Raw genomic sequence first — 21,720 nt, 5'->3', positions numbered from 1 at the left:
TGGGTGGCTAGTCTTCAGGTGTCTGACTGTTCTGTTCAAGACAGGTGGAAAGACTGACCACCATGGGCCATATACTCTGCCCAAATGGCACCTTAGGAAAGATATAAGGACTCGCCTCGCATCTAAAGTCCTTCAGGCACTGAAGTCTCACCATGTAGGAGGTGTGGGGCTGTTCCATGGCTGACCACCTCCTGTTTGGTGGAAGATCTAATTGGGATTGTAAATACACTCCACTAAAGGCACTCACAAGCCTCCTTCTGATTGGGAGCCCCATTTGTGCAGGGTTCCCACAATCCCTTTACAGACCTCCCTGCTCAAGCAGAAACTCTAGTGTTGGAGGGCATGAGGACAGCATGTGTGCACCTGCCCCTCCTGCAGTTAGGCCACATTCACACCATACATGAAACATTCACCGCTTCCCCCAAAGAGTTCTGGAAGCTGTAGTGCCACAATCCCTCTCCAAAGGAACTCTGGGAATTGTATGGGGAAGATGGGCCTCCCAACACTCTCAGCACCCTTAGCAAACTGCAGCTCCCATAATTCTTTGGGGGAAGCTGTGACTCTTTAAAGTGGTAGCAGCGCTTTAAATGTATAGTATCAATATGGTCTAAGGCAGGCTTCCTCAAACTCTGGCCTCCAGATGTTTTTGGCCTACAACTCCCATGAACCCTAGCTAGCAGGACCAGTGGTCAAGGATGATGGGAATTGTAGTCTCAAAACATCTGGAGGGCCGAGGTTGAAGAAACCTGGTCTAAGGCATCTATAACACTTTACGGGGACAACAGCCATACATGTAATCATCTAGCACGGGACGGGCTGTTCTGAATGACAGCAGCTTTTCAAAGTTTCAGGCAAATGTGTTTCTCTCCCTCCCATCACAAGCTTTTATGTGGAAGTGTTAGGGCAGCTTCCCCCAAGCTGGTGACCCCTAGATGTTTTAGACTACAATACCATTCATTATCCTTGGCAATTGGCCATAAGGATTGGGGCTGACTGAAGTCCAACATAATCCAGGCTAGAGAAGGCTCTGTGAGGGAAATCTGACCTTCACAGGTACTGTAGGTGGTCGGTCAAAATAAGCTACCAAGTTGTTACTGTTTGTGCTTTTGTCTGTTTGAATTTGAGCACGTGCAAATTACCCAGAAATAACAAAAACAAATAGTATTGATTTCCTGTGCCTTCATTGTTACTATTATTATTATTTAGTTCCACATTAAGTTACAATATTGAACTACAAAGCATAGAAGCCTGGGTGTAGGAGCTCAGGTGCCTCTTTGTGATGCATTAAAAAGCATATATATATATATATATATATATATATATATATATATATATAGTATATATATGAAACAGCTGCCTGTGAACAAAAACCCACAAATTGGTTAGTAATAGACATCTGGTTTTCACATAATTTAAATAAGGATACATTTCTCATTAACTGAACATTGCTTTTTTTTTGGTCCATTCTAAAAAAACCCAGTCGCTTTGTGATGGAATCAGTTCCTTCCTGTGAAAGTCATTCAAATATCTCCTGCTGAAAAGAGGCGGTGGCTCAAAGGGGAAAGGAGGAGTAATCTTTTCAAAACAGAAACACAGCAGCACAGGAGTTAAACCAGGTACAAGTGAAGATGCAGACAGGAAGACACAGTACTAGGTGAAAACATCATTGACGCAACTTTTCAAACCCGACTTCTCCAGCCTGGTGTCCTCTGTTTTAGACTGCAGTGCCAATCAGCTACATTTGACTTCGGCAGCTGCAAGGCTGTCAGTCCTGGAGGGCACCAGTTTGGGAACGGCAGTGACAATCATCTAAGATAAATCCCCTCCTTGCTACCCTTTATTTTCAAATATCCATTCATGCAGGTAGCAAGCTGTGGTCCTACACTAGCGTGTTGTATATAAACAAACCTTGCGTTCCTGTTCATATGAAAGTAGCTGGAAGCATTCATTGCAGATGACGATATGAGCTATGTAATATGAACATTCACTTTGGAGAGGTCCGTGTTCCACTGAGTAGGGGAGGGAATAGGGCAGCCGATTTTCTGCTCATAAGAGGCTGCCCTGCCCTGACTACTACAGCTGTCACTTTTTTCCCTGGAGTTTCAGTTGAACTGTACAAGTTCTGATCATCTGTGCCATACAAAGCCCGCGGCCTGCCTTGAGGCAGAGGGTGAGAGTACAGACACCATTTCTGAGACCTATGGAGTGTAGATGGCTATCTTCTACTGGGGAGTACATAATAAAAGGGTCGTGCCCTTTCTCTATTAATGTTTTTTGTGCTTTCCTTCTTTCAGGAATCTTGGAGGGGACAGCCTTGTAGGACAGCAGGTATCCTGAATTTATTTACCAGTGGTTTAAAGGGCACATACACTCTACCTGTGTCCTCCTTACGCCCTGCTATGGACTGGGTGTCCTGCATGGATGAAAGAACCTCTTCGCCTTGAGATACTGCTGGACTCCCAGTGTCCAAAGCTGAAGTGGTCATTGGTGATGGGAATTATAGTCAAGTCACAGCTTCTGTACCCTTGATCTATTGGCACTGACAAAAACAATGCTCATCTTCATCAGCATAAACCTGTAAATATGCAAATTATCAACCCATAACTGGCTCCGAGTGAAATACATTGTTGGCTTATTGGAAAATATTGAGATATTTTTTGACTGGGGTGAAAGAATGATGAGGACAAGTGTAGAAGGGAATAGGATACAAAGGGCAGACAAGACAATGACCAGAGGGGGAATTTAACAGATACAAAGAAAAGTTGAATCATACCATCCAGTGTTCTTTTACTGCTTGGAAGGCTTTGCTTCCAAATTCACAACCCTGTGCATGAAACCATGAGAGCTAAGAACTGGGGTTGTTTTTGTTTGTTTGTTTGTTTAATGAAAAGTAAGCAACATGAAGCAACTCAATCTTAGTGCGGCACAGTATGTGGAATGCATATATTAGGGCTGGGCGATAATCTGGTTTTCAACATCGTGATATAGCCACAGCTAAACATCGTGATATATATACCAATATATCACAATGTCTGAAATAAGGATGGAGCTATGTAGAGGCGTTGGTTGGCTTCACAGTTTTTCCTGCATTGTGATTTTTGAAAGCGACTGCTCTTGTGATTTGCTGCTCCCTGCAGGAGGCAGGGAAGAGCTGAGCCGACAAGAGTTAACATCGTGATTTTTGCATAGCAACATACATACATACATACATACATTATGATTTATAATATTTTGCCAGGTCCAAAATTTTGAACCCGATACCATGAAATGGACTTCAAACCAGTTTTGGATGATATATCGTCCAGTCCGAACACACACCATGATTCGTGATTTATGAAACTGATATCACCATATGGCCGTCAAACGGGTTTTGGACAATATATTGATATATTGCCCAGCCCTAGCATATATAATTGTACTCTGACAGTATCTCATGGGAAGTCACCAAGCAGAGGAAGAACCTTTTGCAATTAACCATCACTCTTATCACTATTTTTATCTAAAGGCAGAAACAGGCAAATCTTTAGTCTCTTTGTTTTTGCTGCAGTAGACTAACAGCATTACCCCTCTGGAGACTAAAGAAAATATTTCTGTGTTAAATATAAAAATCTATGGTTTGGAGACTACAGTAACAAAGGCTGCTGCTCTGTCTACACTGAAGGTAATTTAAAATAGAATATATGCTTATGGAAACAATAAACAGTAGCAATGTTTGCTACAGTTTGGCAAGTCTCAGTAGTTTATAGCTAATTTCACATTCAAACATTTAGTAAATCTGAACTTTAGCTTCTTAATCAGACAAGTCTAGAAGGAAATCTACATCGCAATCAGGAATGATATTAAAGCTACAGCTGTAAACATTTCCTCATTCATAAACCTGGTTTAATTCATCTGGATTTATGAATGTGTGAATGCATTAGAACTTGGTCCTTCTGTTGCCCTATTCTCAAACCATCATTCTCCCTATTTTCAGTGCGAGTGCCATTGTTTATGTAGACAAAACACCACATATACAGAAGAGGGAGATAGCTGCAAGTTTGGGAAGAGCTCAAGAAGAACAGAGGATATGTAAGGAAAACAACCACCACCCAAAATAACTGCTGAAGCCTGAAGGTGCTCAGGGGCCACAGAATGCTTTCTGAGGATGGAATGGAATATCCGGGGGGGGGGCACTGAACAGGAACTCTGCACACTGCAACATTTTGTTGAAGGCCCCACTTGTCTTTTATACTCTTTACTTTGGGGGCCAAATGAACATGTTGCCTTTGTTACAAAGTCCTTTACAACAGCACAGTCCCTAACATTGCTGAAAGGTCATCCAACTAACATAGCTGAAATCTGTTTAAAGATGCACAATTCAGCACTGTTCAGCCTGATCGAGCGATGGAGATCTGTATGCAGCAAAAAGTTTCTGTACAGGTATCACTTGCCAGATCAGGAAGCACAGGCATAAATGAGATGTGCATCTCAGTGTGGATGCCAGCATCCATACTGCATTGTTTTCAATGGGTGTGAAGTGCATATCCAAGCCACAGTCTGGCACAATAGCCATGTGTCAATGTCTAAAAAACAAAACAAAACATTACTACTGCTAGGAGGGGCCATTATTTATCGTTCAGGTTACGCTCTCCTTTCACACATTAAAAAGGCTCTCAAAAAATAATTTGCCAACCACATTGATGGTTCAAGAATATGAAAATACTTGACAGGTCTTGTACTTCTAACACTACAGGCCCTGCTTCCTTTTAAATATAACTTTAGTGTCTTTCTGAGATTCATCTCAAAAATATCGCCTTGGCATTTCTTCTAGAAATGGAAGGGGGTATATAAATTATTTCAATCATTATAATCATCATCTCAAAAATAGGTTCATTTGGGTGAATCTGTGGGGAAGGGTGATTATTAGCTTCCTAATAAGAAAGGGAAAAAGCCTTAACTAGAATACAGGTTTCACTTTAAACATAAACAACAACACTTTACCTCGTTTGGTGGGAATGAGGGTATGGCAATTGGGGTTCTGCAGCTCCCCAGTAGCAAGATGATGGCGCAACTGATGAACAGCTTTCATCATCTCCCTCCCTTTCTGACACTCCAGCTCCCGTTTCCAAAGTGCATTTTGACCTTGGGCCTCAGCAAGTCCTGAAAGGATCCAAAAGGTGCTTTCCTAAGGTGAGTGAGGGTCTCATCCGAGTGATCGAGAGCAGCAGGGACACCACGAGTCAAGATTCATTCACTGTCTCTGGAAAGAAGATCTCCTGGCACCTCCGGACTGTGTCTTGCGGAGACTGGATGCTGTGCCCCACCGTGCGAGGGTCGTCATAGATTTCATAATCATTCCCACCCTAAGGATAAGAAGCATCTTTACTATTGGGTGCTTAGAATTAGGATGCTGGACGTGGTGGTTAAAATGAGCAGGCAAGTATAGAATACCGTAAGCCTACAACCTGGGCGCATTTAACATGTGCGCATTCAGGCTCAACGTGCTTGGCATAAAAAAAATAAATGAATAAAAAGGGGGCAGAAAGGGAGTGGGTGTCCAGGAAAAAAGACTTTGGCAATCCCACCTGCCATTGAACCCAATGTGTTTGGACTATACACAATTTTGGCTTTAGGTGTATTCCCTCTGTAAGTTGCAGCCTTACTATACTTGAAAAACACAGACTCGTTTCCGAGCACAATTCAAAGTGCTGGTGCTGACCTTTAAAGCCCTAAACGGCCTCGGCCCAGTATACCTGAAGGAGCGTCTCCACCCCCATCGTTCAACTCAGACTCTGAGGTCCAGCGCCGAAGGCCTTCTGGTGGTTTCCCTCACTGCAAGAAGCGAGATTACAGGGAGCCAGGCAGAGGGCCTTCTCAGTAGTGGTGCCCACCCTGTGGAACGCCATCCCATCAGATGTCAAGGAAATAAACAACTATCGTACATCTGAAGGCAGCCCTGTTTAGGGAAGTTTTTAATGTTTAATGTTTTATCATGTTTTTAATATTCTGTTGGGAGCCGCCCAGAGTGGCTGGGGAAACCCAGCTAGATGGGCAGGGTATAAATAATAATAATAATAATAATAATAATAATAATAATAATAATAATTATCATCATCATCATCATCACCATCCAATTTCCACCCCCCATTAAGGCAGAATATGAGTCCCCCTGCCATACCTCAGATTTATTTATTTACTTCAAGGCATATCTGCCACACCTTCACCCAAAAATGGATAGCTTTATACCAGTTGCTGGGAATCACAAGTCAGCAGAATGCTGTTGCACTCAGGTTCCCACTTCCCTTAGACATCTGATTGGCCATGGTGAAAATGCAATGATGAACTAGATATTTTTGCACTACAGTCCTCATCGCCTGTGACCAGTGACCATCGGCCAACTGAGGCCAATGAGAGCTGGAATTCAGCAACATCTGGAGAGTCTCAGGATCCATCACCCTTGCTGGAAAGTGTATGTGCTAGGAGGCTCAAGCCATCTGAAACCGGCAAGGAATTGAAAATAATGCAGAGGTGGGCAGCAAGACACAAAAATCGCTGCTTCTGGAAAGCACTGTATTTATTGAGCCCTGGAAAGAATACCCCCCCCCGCCTCCTGCTCCCTTCTAATCCTGAACTTGGGTTGTGTGGTGCCTATCGGATCAGAAGGTGGTTTCTGCATACCCAAGGGACTGCGTACCCCAGTTAGGCAGAATTTGTAAATTAAAGTATTTCTTGTGGGACCTGACTTCATGTAAAACCTAATCTGAAGTGATGCTGCTGTTCATGGTATTGATTTTCCCCTGTCATGCATCAGTAGTCATGACCTCACATGCTGACAGATGCTGACAGGGAGGGAGGAGAGCCAATGAACCACACTATTTCAGGCATGTTTTATATAAGTGTATCCGTGTGTAGGTTTTTTGTTTTTTTAAAAAAGAGGGTTGGGTGTGCTTAACTGGTGAATCCAATCTCTGCAAAGCACCCACACCAGATAATCAGAATGTGTCCACAATGCACCTGAAAGCAATTAAGCAAGGGCTGAAGTGTGGGCTGCGTTGTCTGCACTGTAAGATTCATGATGAGCATGTGAGAAAAAAGTTGCCCGCTTCCTTTTCTCCTTCCTCACAAAGCTTCTGTGCAGACAGGTAAAGGTAAAGATAAGGGATCCCTGGACAGTTAAGTCCAGTCAAAGGCAACTATGGGGTGCGGTGCTCATCTCGTTTTCAGGCTGAGGGAGCTGGTGTTTGTCCACAGACAGCTTTCCAGGTCATGTGGCCATCATGACTAAACCGCTTCTGGCACAACGGAACAGTGTGACGGAAACCAGAGTGTGCACAGAAACGCTGTTTACCTTCCCGCCACAGCGGTACCTATTTATCTACTTGCACTGTTCCAACATTGTGACACCAGATGGCGCTGATGAGCTAAAATAGTTCCCTATGAAATTTTCCATTGTGAGCTTTAAAATGGTTTTCTTCAGAGCATTTTCAGAGTGTTTTTTTAAAGCTGTGTAAGGTAAAGGTAAAAGGTAAAAGACCCCTGGACGTTTATGGGATGACTATGGGGTGCAGCACTCATTTTGCTTTCAGGCCAAAGGAGCTGGGTGTTTGTCCACAGGCAGCTTTCCAGGTCATGTGGCCAGCATGACTAAACCATTTCTGGTGCAATGGAACACCGTGACGGAAACCAGAGTGCATGGAAATGCCGTTTACCTTCCCGCCACAGCGGAACCCATTTATCTACATGCACTGGTGTGCTTTCGAAATGCTAGGTTGGTAGGAGCTGGGACAGAGCAACGGGAGCTCACCCTGTCGCGGGGATTTGAACCACCAACCTTCTGCACTGTCTGCACTGTAAGATTCATTGTGTTCATGTGATACAAACGTTGCCCACTTCTTTTTCTCCTTCCTCGCAAAGCTTCTGTGCAGACAAATCCCTTTAGAGATGTTGAAATGAAATGGCACCTGAACAGATGTCTTAGCATTTTCCAGTCACCAGAAGAGGGCACTGTTAGTTTATACTTGCTTTCATGCAGTCCAGGTACCAACTTGTAAGGCTGGAAAATGCGAACGAGAGCCACTTCAAACCTTACAGCAAATGCTCCCATCACACATCAGTTGTGTCTTTTCTGAAACATCCAAAGGGCATTTGAACATCTGAAAACAGGCTTTCAGCCATGGTCCCCAGGATTATTTACCAAATGTTTTGAAATATACAAATGCCCTTTAAACATTGTAGAAAAGACACAGTTGAGCCACAGTGGAAATGGGAGTCTGCTGGTTATTTTAATGCAATGTAGCCCTGCGGAGAGCCTGCCAGTTTAGATATGGACAGCTTTATCTTCCTCGATCCCACACAGGACTTGGCCCCTTGTCAAAGAACAGGGCTTTGGTCAGATTTACTTACTGGACTTGTCTCATTCCCAAAGAAATGGATGGTGTCGAATCTCTCATCCTCAAGGATATCGAGGCAATAGCGCTTGTCCCAGCCCTCAGGGAAGACGTCAAAGCTGATCATCCCACCTGCCAGAGGGGGAAAGCGTGATGGAATTAAGCGAAACAGACTGAAGGTGGAGGCTTGCAGGAAAAAGATCTCCCCTCAACACCTCAGGTGCAAATGGCTTTTGTAGAATAAATTGTTCCGTGATAAATGGTCATGCACCATGGCTGCCAGCCTGCCTGCTTCTCTGACACATTAATTCAGTAGCTGCCGTTTCTATGGCAATGGGACGGAATGGCGTCAGCCAGGCCCCATCAGCCAAAGGCACAAACAAGAAACAGTTGGCTGGGGAAGTGTGAGGAGCAGGAGCTAATGACTTCTCAGAAAAAATATCTATAATGGGGAAGGGTGGCTCTTTTTTTGCTGGAGGGCTGGCAGGGAACCCTATTCTAAAGTGTTCTTATCTTCTAAGTACGGCTGGGCAGGGAAAGGAGAGTCTGTTAACTGTGGGACAAATGTAAAATGCAGATTGGTCCTAGCATTGGATCACTGCAGGGCAGAGCAAAGGACTTTTGCCATGAGACCTCATTCGCTGTCAGTTTGGCAGTATTACAGCTGTATTCCAGATAAATTCTTCTGGCATGCTGGTGGCAACATCTCCAATAGCAACTGCCCCCACCACAAATAAAGGAAATATGGCCACCTGCCAGCCCCCTAGTAAGGGACAAAGGGCCCACTATTGCCTGCACTGTACTCCTAGTCAAATGTTAGCCACATGAAGGATGTACAAATGATTAGGCCCACAATTTCAGGTTTATGAGTACAGCCATTTCCCCCTTCAGTCTGCTGCTGAACGCGTAGAGGTCAGAGGGGTGGCAATGAAGGGGTGGCATACTTGGGATGGGGGGCAGCAGCACAGAGGGCTAACAAATGGATAGGGCTGCACCCAAAACAGTGTATTGCTGCCAGACCACTGGAATATTAGGTAGAGCGCTGCTAGCCCCAGACCATGCTGTGATCCTGGCAATTCTTGGCAAAGAAAGTGATCCGTCAGTTAAAACAGCAGTCCTTCCAATAACACTAACTTGGAAGTATGTTTCACTCAACTAAATGGGAGTTATGTCTAAAATGTTTGAGGGTTTCAGAATACAGTGGTACCTTGGGTTACATATGCTTCAGGTTACATATGCTTCAGGTTACATATGCTTCAGGTTAAAGACTCTGCTAACCCAGAAATAGTACCTCAGGTTAAGAACTTTGCTTCAGGATGAGAACAGAAATCGTGCTCTGGCAGCGCGGCAGCAGCAGGAGGCCCCATTAGCTAAAGTGGTGCTTCAGGTTAAGAACAGTTTCAGGTTAAGTACACACCTCCGGAACAAATTAAGTACTTAACCCAAGGTACCACTGTAGTATGGAAAAGAAACTCATTGCAGACAGGGATCACCACAGGGAAACCTCTTTTAAGTCCTGTAACAAAGCACTTACCCAGTTTTTTAAACATAAACCATGCTAGGTATTTTGCTTTTCTAAGACCCCAAAACTAATTGTACCAAGCACCCAAAGTCACTTTAAAAAAATCTTTTTTATTGTCAGTTTCTAGCACAAGAATAATGAACTTGTGTGCACAAAAGCACAGCACAGCCAAAACAAGAATATATGCATATTCTTCTTGAATACAAAATCAATTGTTTTTCCTATCCATTCCTCCCAAACCACAGAGAGGACTAAGAAAACTCTCACCTCGGGAAAACCGCAGGCCTTTGCCAGCAAACTCCCTCTGCAAGGCAGCTACAAACTTCTCTCGAATCCTCTCTTTCTGTAAAGGAGATGAACAGAAAACAAGTGAGAGAGGACTGAAGAGGGATAAGGAAACATCCCCCTCAATTACTTTGATCCTTGTCAGATCCCACTTTCCTCCATGAAACGCAGTATTTTGTGTTTGTGCCTTGCAATTTCTTTCAAGAACTGTGACCAGTCAGAATAATATTCCTGTTTAGCTCCAGCTTATAGGCAAGGTACCCTAGCAACAGTCTTAATACTTAGAAACACACACACACACACCACAACACAACACCCTGGGGTTCTAACAGGCTCCAGTGTGCCACAAATACATTTGGAGCCTAATGCTCATTATTTACCTTGTCCAGTTCTGAAAATTCTATTCGTTCTTCCAAAGTGCAGCTTCGACCAATAGGAGAGATGTTCAACATCCCATTGCGAAATTCAATAAACGTCCCCCTGATAATTTTTTTTTTTTAATGGGGAAGAGGGAAGGAGAAACTTGAGTATGTGGTTGTAAGAAAAAGGACAATTCTGTTGCACAGCCTCATGATTTCTTTAACGTGAAGTCAAGCAGAATCTTCCCGCCGTGATACAACACAAGATCAAACTAATCGCAAGAAGAGGGACCTGTGTGTGGCATGCAACTTTTCCTAAGAGAGCTCATCATAGATTCCTCGTGGCCCTTACCTATCGCATCTTACTTCTTCCCGGGTGATTTTTCCCCCTACAAGAGCTGGAGCTATTAGAAGTAAATGCCTAGAATACCACTCTTTAATGTTTCATTTATTCAGGATGCAATATTCCCATGGACAAAGTATGCAGTATGTTTGCAATGTTGGGCACAGCATTATAGTGTAACAAAATAACATAAACTGAGTCGAGGTTAACCTGTTTTTTTAGAAAGTGGTACTCAAAAGACACAACATCTGTGAAGGCTAAGTTAAATCAGCTGCGCACAGAGTTGCTTTCATTCTGTTCTGTTCTGTTTCACACTGACTCTTTAAAAATATATAGAAGGATATTGGGAAAAGTGGGGAAACAATAGCAACTAGTTAAACAGCATAGTGAATACAGGGCAATGAGTTTAAACTCCAGAAAGGAAAGAATTTCTTCTTAACATGTTACCCAATTCTAAGAACAGTTATGCAATGAAATCAAGTGCTGAAAGAAATTATGGAATATTTCCCTTTCGGATATTCAGTAAAACAGTGGAAAGGTTTCTGTTGGATATTATTTGAAAATTAAGGTTCTTTGTTTTAGTTGGGCGGGCTGCATTATCAACTTTGTGGTTCTAAATACTCACATAGTATCTGGAAAATAAAATCCTTTGATAAGTTAACTTAAGGAAGGAAAGCCCCTCCCCAAGCTCGAAGTGACACGCTTGTCCTAAAAAGTCTCTCTGGAGAAGTTGGGGTACTTTCTGAACAATGGGACTGGGACACTTCCTTAAGGAGACAAGCCAGAGTCTGCATGCCCTGGAATAAGAAAGGACCATTACCGTTTCTTGGGCAGCTTTAGAAGTGCCATGTAATTGAGGCAGAAGTTGATGAGATCCTGCAGAAGTTCTTCCCCAAGGTGGTTCTGGATAGCCTGTCAAAAAAAAGCCAAAGGTCACACTGAGCTAACAGAGTGCAATTCTCTCACCAAATCCACCCACATTGTGAACATCAGAACAGGTTGTTTTATTATATGTTGAATGGAACAAAAATGAAAAGAGAGGGGCAGCACCAAAAGGACCAGTAAATCCAGGGGAAAAAGGAAGTGAAGATTCAAAATGCTGCTTGAGAATTTTATTTTGTGCTGTAATGTGCTCAACATGTTTTTGACATATCACCTTGCACTAAAAGAAATTACAACAAGGATTAGATGTCCACATTCCTGAATTGCAGGGGGTTGGACTGGATGACCGTTGGGGTCCCTTCCAAGTCTACATGCATTTATCTAAGGCCTGGGGAGGGGCCTTCCTGCTGTGGGAAGGGCCAGGAGCAACAGATTATCCAGTTGCTCCTGTGAGGAGATACTGTGTCCTCTCAGGGACTAAAATATCGGGGACTCCATAGCCCTAAGTTATACAGTGGTACCTTGGGTTAAGTACTTAATTCGTTCCGGACGTCCGTACTTAACCTGAAACTGTTCTTAACCTGAAGCACCACTCTAGCTAATGGGGCCTCCTGCTGCTGCCGTGCCGCCGGAGCACAATTTCTGTTCTCATCCTGAAGCAAAGTTCTTAACCTGAAGCACTATTTCTGGGTTAGTGGAGTCTGTAACCTGAAGCGTGTGTAACCTGAAGCGTATGTAACCTGAGGGACCACTGTACAGTACTATATATAATATATATGAAGAGTACTGAATATTAATATCCTTATAAATAATACCCATACAAATACCTTACATATTTGATATAATGGGTATATCTTTATGTTAAGATTATTAGCTTTGATATTGAGTACTCTTTAACATAATCTTTATTGTCATTTCTGAGTGCCCCTGAAGATGCCAGAAAGATGTTGGGCATATTACTTCACAAATTAAAATTGTTCAAGCATTACTTCAAAGTTTTGCCTCCTTTTTTGGAGGGGGGAGGGAAACCCTTCCTCAATAAAATACTGACTTATCAGATAACTGTATGGAGCCAGATAACCTGAGAGACTTTGGATACCATCATCTCTGTCTGAGAGATTTGGCAGGGAAGGAGGGTGAGAGGAGGAGGAAATTTGCAGCCTTGGTGGCAGAGCACAAAGCGGCGGGGCCTACCTGCTTGGAGACCAGCTGCCCATTCTTGTACTGCACGGTGCCATTTTCTGCAAAGACGTAATCAAACTTGTCGATAACTGTGGGGAATAGATTTGTAGGGGCAAAAAGGATGTTGAGGAGAAGAAGTGAAGGAAGGGAAATGAAGGTGAGAGAGAAATATCAATCAGTCAGATGGATAGGGGCTGCAAGGGAAGCGGATGCTGAATCGCAGGATCTCTGTGGTTTTATTCTGACACTTTAGCAAAGTTTGATTTGAGGTGCCCTGAAAATAGTGATGCTCATGAATGCCGGTAGTGATGCTCCCATTTTACAGATGGTGTGCAAGTTGCTGAGTGAGAACTCAATCATCTGACAGACACAGCAACAAAGCTGGATTGTGCCTGCCCATGTTCTCTTTGTCTGGCCTTCCCCACTTTTCCATTTGGAACGACGTCTCAGTAACTCAGAGTGCAACCCTGAGCTTGTTTACTCAGAAGCACGTGTCTCTGTGCTCAATGAAGCTTACTTGCAAGCATATGTGCACAGATCTGCAGCTACAGGTTATTTCACACTGGCCTTTCCCAGCAGTGATAAAAAGGCCAATGCTGAATCAGCAGTTCACTTTCCGTTTAAGGGAACATTAGGTTATCTCACCTTTTCTCTAGTCTAGAAGGAAGGTTTTAGAATCTGATACTATTCTTTGTTACTGGGGGAAGGGGCAATGGAGGGGAATGCAAAGGCATGGAACAACCATTCTGCTTTACTTCTGCGAATGGATGCAAGTCTTGCATTTAGGACCACGGGCTCAGAGGAACCCCACCAGCTAAGTCTGGAAACATGGGCTGTGAATGAACTCATGATGCCATTTACTGTAGGATGCCCTCCAACCTTATTGTTAAGTTGTGGGTGAACATATCAGACGACACAGCGATTCTTCAAACAGCTCTTGTTTATTCACAGGCCAGAACAGAACAGAACTGAACTGAAGGGTTCAGCCAGCCTGCTTATATAGAGCTCCACTACAACGCAACAGTAACCACTTTCTGTAACTATCCAATCACTGAACGTCACTTTCAACCCCTTATTTGCATATGTGGACGTGAGTGAAAACTATCTACAGTATCCCCCTGCTGGCCCAGGGTGAGAACTTCAGTACATAACACTTATTAGGATTATTACAGGCCAGATAGGATTGACTGTTTGCAGTATAAATACAACAGGTGGATCAGCTGGTGGCTTCCTTCTCTGCTTCTCTGGAAGCTGCTTCTATACGGCACTGCATTGCAAGTGCCTGCAGTTTTCTGGATCCCTGTTTCTATGTTTGTACCAAACAAATATCCCATGATGCCCTTGGCTCTGTCCCCATCTCCGCCTTTCCCCATCACCTCAGTACCTCCCTCTTTGCTGTGCGGCTGTTCCTGCTTTCTCTGCTGGGACCTTCATCTGTCTTCCCTCGTGATGTACCTGCATTGGAATAAGTCAGGCACACAGCTCTTGTTGGACCTGATCAAGAGGATGCCGAAACTGCACTGGGCCAGTTTAAATCCACCCCTTATGGATCTGGGATATAATGAGATGTCTTGGGAATCCTGAACTGAAAGTGCAGTGGGTAATGCTGCAGATATAGGGAGTAGGATAGAGAGAAGCTACAGGCGTCTGTCCTGTCCATGTGGCTCTGGGGGCCAGTTAATCCACTTTCGAAGGCCAAAGCTGATTCCACTTCCCACCAGTCCGAAGCCACAGGAGAACATGCTGAGCTTCCAAGGACCATTTGGAACCTTCCAATACTGAGTTTGGCTTTGTGGATCTGCAGTACAGTTATGTTACAGTAGCACAGAAATGCTACGACTGTCTTGGGTTTGATTCCAATATGCAGGAACAGCCCATGGATATTCCTTCCCAGGCTGTACCACTTCAGAGTGGTAGAGAATCACACATTTGAATGCCTATGCACATAAAACAAAACTCTTCAGATGGGGCCCAAACCTCTCCCACACTAGGTTTCCTTGAAAAAGGATGGAGGTGCATGGAGTCACATGATCCCCACCCCTGCAGTCTGAAGTGGTGCAGTCCACAGCAGCCATGCCATGTGCTTTCCTCTGCGTGTGTCAATTTGCCCACCAATATGACTGCTACGATTGCTTGATTTTGCAGCAGGTCATTGGCTATGCTTCCATTAAACAAAAGCACCTAGAGAGCAGAAGTGTGTATTGCTCACCTTCATCTCCTTCTCCCAGCTGCTCAGCTATCTTGGAGTAGTCTGAGCCACCCACTACCCCAATTGACACTCTCGTACGCAGCTCTTGAAGAAACTCGTCTACTTCAGGCTTAATTTTCTGGAGGAAAAAGGAGAAAGAGTGGTAGTTATTGGCATGCCAGCAGGAAACAAAAACTACTGAGAGACCTGTGTTGCATTAGAGCAGCCTTCCCCAAGCTGGTGTCCTCCATATGCTGTGCACTCCCATCTGATCAGCACTGGGTGGGGCAATGGGAAGTCGTAGTGCCAAACATCTGGATGGTGTCATGTTGCAGAAGGCTGCCTAGAGATTAACAAACTCATTGCAGCAGCACGAGCATTTGTAACCTGGAACAACAGAGAAATGCCAGGAGAGCTTGTGGATTTATGCCATAGAAGTGGAAGGCTCTTGTACAGCAAAGCTGAACAATCAGCAAAACGAAGAGACCGAATACTCTCTTCTTTTTCTTCCTAGCTGGGCTTTGATATCATAAAGCAGGTGTGAGGAACCTCAGGCCTTCCAGATGTTGATGAACTACAATTCCTACTCCTGTGGCTAAAAATATTAACTGAATGGTCAAAGTGGTTAATCAATTAATTGTTTAATACGTGATTTTGAAAAAGATTTAGCTGGAGTGGAAACAGTAGTGTATGTTAAAAATAATGTGACAATTTAGATCTGATTCCAAACACATATTGAAGTTCGCTACACCCCATCTCACCACCCCCAAACAATTGAGATGTCTCTGTTATTTGTGAAAAGGAACAGTTGTATTTTCACTGTAAAGGGCTAGCATCTCAGCAGCTGGTATCCTTGAACAGTTGCCAGGGCCCCAGCACCACAACAAGGTCTACTGTTGATGGCTGCCCTGCCTTGCCCCCTCTTCTGATCCGGCACTGAGTGCCAGGTGGTTGGATACAGCCATCTTTTTAAGTTCCCACAATGCCCCAGACCTGGGAGGCACTGTGGGAAACAGAAAATGTTGCTAGATACAGTTGCCCACTGCTACTTGCCCACTGCTACTTGACAGCAGTCACAAAATTAAAAGACGCCTGCTTCTTGGGAGAAAAGCAATGACAAACCTAGACAGCATCTTAAAAAGCAGAGACATCACCTTGCCAAAAAAGGTCCATATAGTTAAAGCTATCGTTTTCCCAGCAGTGATGTATGGAAGTGAGAGCTGGACCATAAAGAAGGCTGATCACCGAAGAATTGATGCTTTTGAATTATGGTGCTGGAGGAGACTCTTGAGAGTCCCGTGGACTGCAAGAAGATCAAACTTCTCCATTCTTAAGAAAATCAGCCCTGAGTGCTCACTGGAAGGACAGATCCTGAAGCTGAGGCTCCAATACTTTGGCCACCTCATGAGAAGAGAAGACTCCCTGGAAAAGACCCTGATGTTGGGAAAGATGGAGGGCACAAGGAGAAGGGGACGACAGAGGACGAGATGGTTGGATAGTGTTCTTGAAGCTACCAGCATGAGTTTGACCAAACTGCGGGAGGCAGTGGAAGACAGGAGTGCCTGGCGTGCTCTGGTCCATGGGGTCACGAAGAGTTGGACACAACTAAACGACTAAACAACAACAACACTTGAAGCACTGGCACCATAGCCAGATAAGCCCACCAGGACCCACTGACAAGAGGAGGGGGCCTGCCAGAGGACACTTTTGCCCACAGTCCCCTCTCAAACCTAGAGCCAGCCCTGCCACTGACTATCATCAGAAACACTTGTGAACTGAACTGTAACATTTATTTACACTGGTGAAAATTCACCTATCACTTCAAAGCAAAAAAGCAAGGAACCTCTTAGTGATCCAACCTCTAGCTGTTGGGAACAAAACCATATATTCTTCAGCAACCTACAAGAGTCAATTTAAAACTCACACACACACAATTTCATCTAGCATGTTTTGCAAATGAGTTTAGATACGGCAGTAGCAGACTTTAAAAAACACCATCTGCACCTAATTTATGTCTCTTACTTTGCAAAATCCACACGGCACCAGCATCCTGCCACAATTAAAATATTAGATGGTTAAATGAACAACCAAACACTTAAGGGTCAAGCTGGTCTAATTCAAAGGCATCGTCAACAGAGAAATGGGAGCTCACATGATCTGCATGCAAAGGAAGCCACTCTGCCAACTCTTCAGAGTTGCTTGGACATACTCTCTCATCCACAGCGAAGCAAACCGCCTTTAGTGCGCCAAATCCAACACTTCTGGACATGCCCTATGCCCCTCCAAGAGAGATAAGACTAGTATCTGAGTAAATCAACATTGTGATCACAAGGCAAATCATATTTAGGTTGTCTCCTTGGTTGTTTTCCCACTAGGATTTTATCACCTAGTGAATCTAAAAATAAATAAATTCAAAGGGTGGAGTGAATGGACACAGCCAAGGCTTTGCCATGCAGCAGAATGTAGGGACCTTCTTCAAGCAGCATTATGAAGGAACAGATGAAGGCAGCAACTGATGTCCCAAACCTGCAGCAAGACTTAAAGCAGCGTTTGGGGACCTTTGGCTCTCCAGATGTTGTAGCCAGTGATCAGGGATGACTGGAGTTTGAGTCAAACAACATCTGGAGGGCTACAGGTTTATCCTTAGTGGGTAGGGCACCATTTGCACTCCAGGCAGCCAAATGGTTTGGGCTGACAGTGCTTATAGCATCATATATTTGTGAATGGTTAGTGGCAACAGCTGTCTAACTGTGCTCTGGAGTTGCCTTAAGAGATTATTAGTTCTCCAGTGAGAATATCAATAATGGCAAGCTTCTTTGACTGACAGCTTCCCTGATATTACAGTATTTCCCTACAATGTGCAGCATCAGGTGAATCCAGAGGAACTTCCAGGTTGTTGTGATACAGAACCACCCCACACAATTTCTTTAGTCTGCTGTTTAAGTGGACCAGTTAGGTCCTTCCTGAACCTTGGCGTACATGCAATCTGAGCCCTCCTCTGAGATGTCCTGTAGGTCAGGAACATCCCATGAACGTAGCACCTCAACCACCCATCTCCCAATTTCCAAAAAGTGTTAAGCTTGCTTTCTTGTGTATGTGCAATGTCCATCACAGCCCACCTGGTCCTGGACTCCATAAATACTAAATTTGGTGCCTCCGGGGCCAATCAGAGGTGGAGGGTTGGATGCCAGGAGGGTCATTTGGCCTGAGCCTCAAGCTCAAAGGGGGCCTGAGTTTTAGACACCTTAAATTTTTTGCATTTGATGAGTTTTGCAGCTTGTTTCTATACACATTGGACCAAAATGTGACACGTTCTCTCAGCTCAGTTCAGCAAATTTGGGCATATCAATGCAGTTTAATGCATTATTTTGCTTAAAATTTAACGGAATGCATCAAATCTTTTTATTTGATGTGTTGAAAGTGTCTTCTGCTGAAGGAAGTGCTACGGTACTTTACCCTTTGAGACAGAATCTTGTGAAACAGACATGAATCAATGTGACACATAGGCAAGAGGTTGCATAAGAGAAGCTTAAGGACTGCTATTCCACCCACCAATCTGGCACTGCACATGTGTTCTTGGAACAACACTAGCAGCTCTTTTACTTCCATGTGCAGTACTTTGGATCCAGCCCAGTGGTTAATACTTTGAGGTGGCTTTCTTTTATTTATTTTTTCATCCTTCCAAAGAACAGTGACAATTAAAGTTGATTAAATCTAATTGCCTGACACATCCACCTTGCAGTTTGAGGAGGTGGAAAGGCTTAAAACTGAAGACTAGTCTCTACATTGGACATAATCAATTGCTAAGGCTTTTTCCTGCACTTGTGTGCAACTATAGTCTGAACATATGTACTGGGCTCCAAGCCAGCAGGGACCCAAAACTCTTAGCTTTTGTTTTTTTAAAAAATTAGTCAACCAGACATCTATTTTAAAAAGTTAGAAAGCAAATTGTGGAGTCAACATTGTAAGCCTTATTAGGAAAATAAACAGCTGTTGCTAAAGTCTTTTAATCACTTTGGTTAAGTAACCAGAGGAAGAAAAGCTGATATAGGACTTGGAAAGGGAGCCTCCCAGAGCATCAGAAAAAAATAAGAGAAGCTTGCTATTGTTGCTGCTAGTCTGACACTGGATGGAGGAGAAGAATCTGCTTTTTTTTTTAACTACTAATACTACTACTTACTTTCTTTCTTTTTCTTATGAAATTTTGCACCCCTAAGAATTTTGCATCCTGGGCAATCGCCCCTGTTATGTCACTGCGATTATGCTATGCCACTGTGATTAAGCAGCAGTTCTTGCCAAGGCAAGGACCCAACCCACATACAGCATACAGGACCCAGGAAATCCTGCTGGCATCCCTGCCTCCAAGTTCCTGATCCTAGGACCAAGAAGTAAAGTAATCAGATAGTCCCATTCTGCCTTGCTTGTGAGCTTCCTAGAGTTTGCACCTAGCTGACCAGTTTGTGGAAACCAATAGCTCAAGCCTATGTTTGCTCAAAAGTTGCTCCCAGCGTGTCCAGCGGCGCTACGACTACCGTCCTCGCTCCGACACTCTTGCTAGGAAGCAAACCCCACCGAACACATCGAGACTTCCTTCCGAAGAGACCCGCAGAGGATCGCGCCGTTAAGTGCTGCAATATTGCAGATGCACGTCGGCGGTCCGGTCCAATGCGCACCATTCTTACGTAACCGTCTAGCGGAGATGCCCCGCAGCAAAGCCCAGACCTGACCCGGCAGCCCGCCTGCATCCTGACGGACCTCCTGGCCCGCGGTTGAACTCTTTCGTAACCGGTTGCAGGAAGGAGAAGAAGGGGGGAGGCGAGGAGGAGCGTCGCTCTTGCCTTCCCCTCTGCCCGGCTTGGGCGAGCTGGGTCCGGACTCCGATCCAAACAGCAGCTCTAGCGCCAAAACCCGACCGCAGCCGCCCAGTCATCTGGGCGCAGGAAAGGCGCGACTCCGGCGTGGGGTCTCCATTCATTCCAAAGATCGCCCAAGGGCGACCCGGGCGCGCCGTCGAAGCAGGGGGGAGAGATCGGGGGGGGGGGATCCACTACCTGGCGAGGCGGGGTGAGGGTCCCATCCACGTCGAAGAGACACAGGATCCGCTCCCGGCTCCCGGTGGCAGCCATTGCAGCCGCGGGACTCCTTCCCTCCCTCCCTCCTCGGCGGCGGCGGCCACGGCTCCTTCGCAGGGACGAGGCTGCAGTTGGCAGGGAGGCGGGAAGGAGGCGGGAGGGAGGCGGCGGCCCAAGGCGACCCAACTGCGGCGCGAAGGGCCGCCCATGTGACTCGTGTAAACCGGCCTGGCAACACGTACACCCGCCGGGGGGCGGAGGGGCCTCGGCGCCAAGCGCAGGCCGGCAGGCTGGCTGGCTCGCTCGGCGGGACTTCGGCTGGGCTTGCCTCGTTCTTCCCGAGGAAAACGACGCAGAGCCAGGCAAAGATTCCCGCCGTTCCCCTCCGGCGGCGGCGGCGGCTTAAGGGACGCCCGCGGTACTTCTCTTAACGTGTTGCCATAGTCGTCTTGGTTTTCCCGCCATCACGTTTTAGCAAGGAGAAGAAACCGATGCGGAGCACAGAACAAAAACGCTTCCACGAGGAATTCTATGTTTTCAGCAGTAAGCCGCCTGGAGTCCCTGTCAGGGGAAAAGGCGGGATATAAAAATACAAGTAGTAGTACAGTGGTACCTCGGGTTACATACGCTTCAGGTTACAGACTCTGCTAACCCGGAAATAGTGCTTCAGGTTAAGAACTTTGCTTCAGGATGAGAACAGAAATCGCGCTCCGGCGGCAGCAGGAGGCCCCATTAGCTAAAGTGGTACTTCAGGTTAAGAACAGTTTCAGGTTAAGTACGGACCTCCGGAACGAATTAAGTACTTAACCCGAGGTACCACTGTACTACTACTACTACTAGTAGTAGTAGTAGTAATAATAATAATAATAATAATGTTGTATGTGAAACTCCATACGTACCAGGTAGACAAAAGGATGTCAGAAAAACTGCAGTAGGTCAGAGGCACCGGCTAAGCAAGTGAGCTGTAAATGGGAAATTAGAAACGGGAATACAGTATAAGAATCAAGTCTATGGCAGCCTTCTCCTCCAACTCTGTGCTCTCTAGATTTTTGGGCTACAACTCCCACCAATCCCAGTTCCACTTACTCTACTAGCCTCTTCTTTGTTATTCTGGAAATACTGAAACTTGTTAATTTTAGGTTTGCTGTTACTGATTTTAATGTTACCTTTGTTTGAATTGTATTACATGGGTTGTTGTTTTTTCTACTGTGTGAGTCAGTTTGGGACTTTTTTGGGGAGAAGGGGCTAGGCAACCAAGAAATAAAATATATACTTTTTAAAAATTAACAAGTTTCAGTATTTCCAGAATAACAAAGAAGAGGAAATGAAGTCTCAAAATATCTGGAGGGCCGAGGTTGAGGAAGCCTGACCAAAACCCTTGCTAAAAGGTAACCCGTGTCTCATGCAAAAGGGGCACTTTTTCCTGTGGTGACAACATGCCCCCTGTAACTCTGGCAACCTCCCCCTCCCAACTCTGCTATTGTCTTTTGCTAATTAACACACCACTGGGTGCCTTTTGTC

The 21,720-nt window shown here is 44.9% G+C and overlaps 1 protein-coding gene across 1 annotated transcript; it reads right to left on the bottom strand.

The window, feature by feature from the left end:
* Positions 1-1,164: 1,164 nt before the first annotated feature.
* Positions 1,165-21,336, bottom strand: PMM1 (phosphomannomutase 1). Its single transcript, XM_083573861.1, has 9 exons — positions 21,099-21,336; positions 20,179-20,760; positions 15,149-15,266; positions 12,952-13,028; positions 11,696-11,787; positions 10,554-10,653; positions 10,156-10,231; positions 8,383-8,498; positions 1,165-5,342 (listed from the first exon to the last, which is right to left on the bottom strand). Exons 2-9 carry the CDS (start codon positions 20,251-20,253, stop codon positions 5,220-5,222), a joined length of 777 nt encoding a protein of 258 aa, XP_083429987.1. The 5' UTR covers positions 20,254-20,760; positions 21,099-21,336; the 3' UTR covers positions 1,165-5,219.
* Between the last annotated feature and the right edge of the window lie 384 nt (positions 21,337-21,720).

The sequence above is a fragment of the Podarcis filfolensis genome (genome assembly GCF_964270895.1).
Source record: "Podarcis filfolensis genome assembly, chromosome: 10".
Taxonomy (NCBI): Eukaryota; Metazoa; Chordata; class Lepidosauria; order Squamata; family Lacertidae; genus Podarcis; species Podarcis filfolensis.
Note: the sequence above shows the minus strand (reverse complement) of the source record. Positions and strands in the feature narration are given on the sequence as shown.

Coding starts and splice junctions, on each gene's coding strand:
- PMM1 (XM_083573861.1), bottom strand. CDS start 20,253: ATGGCTGCCACCGGGAGCCGGGAGCGGATCCTGTGTCTCTTCGACGTG. Junction 13,029..15,148: donor GCTGGGAGAAGGAGATGAAG/GTGAGCAATACA, acceptor TATTCCCCACAG/TTATCGACAAGTTTGATTAC. Junction 8,499..10,155: donor AGGCCTGCGGTTTTCCCGAG/GTGAGAGTTTTC, acceptor CCCCTCTGGCAG/GTGGGATGATCAGCTTTGAC.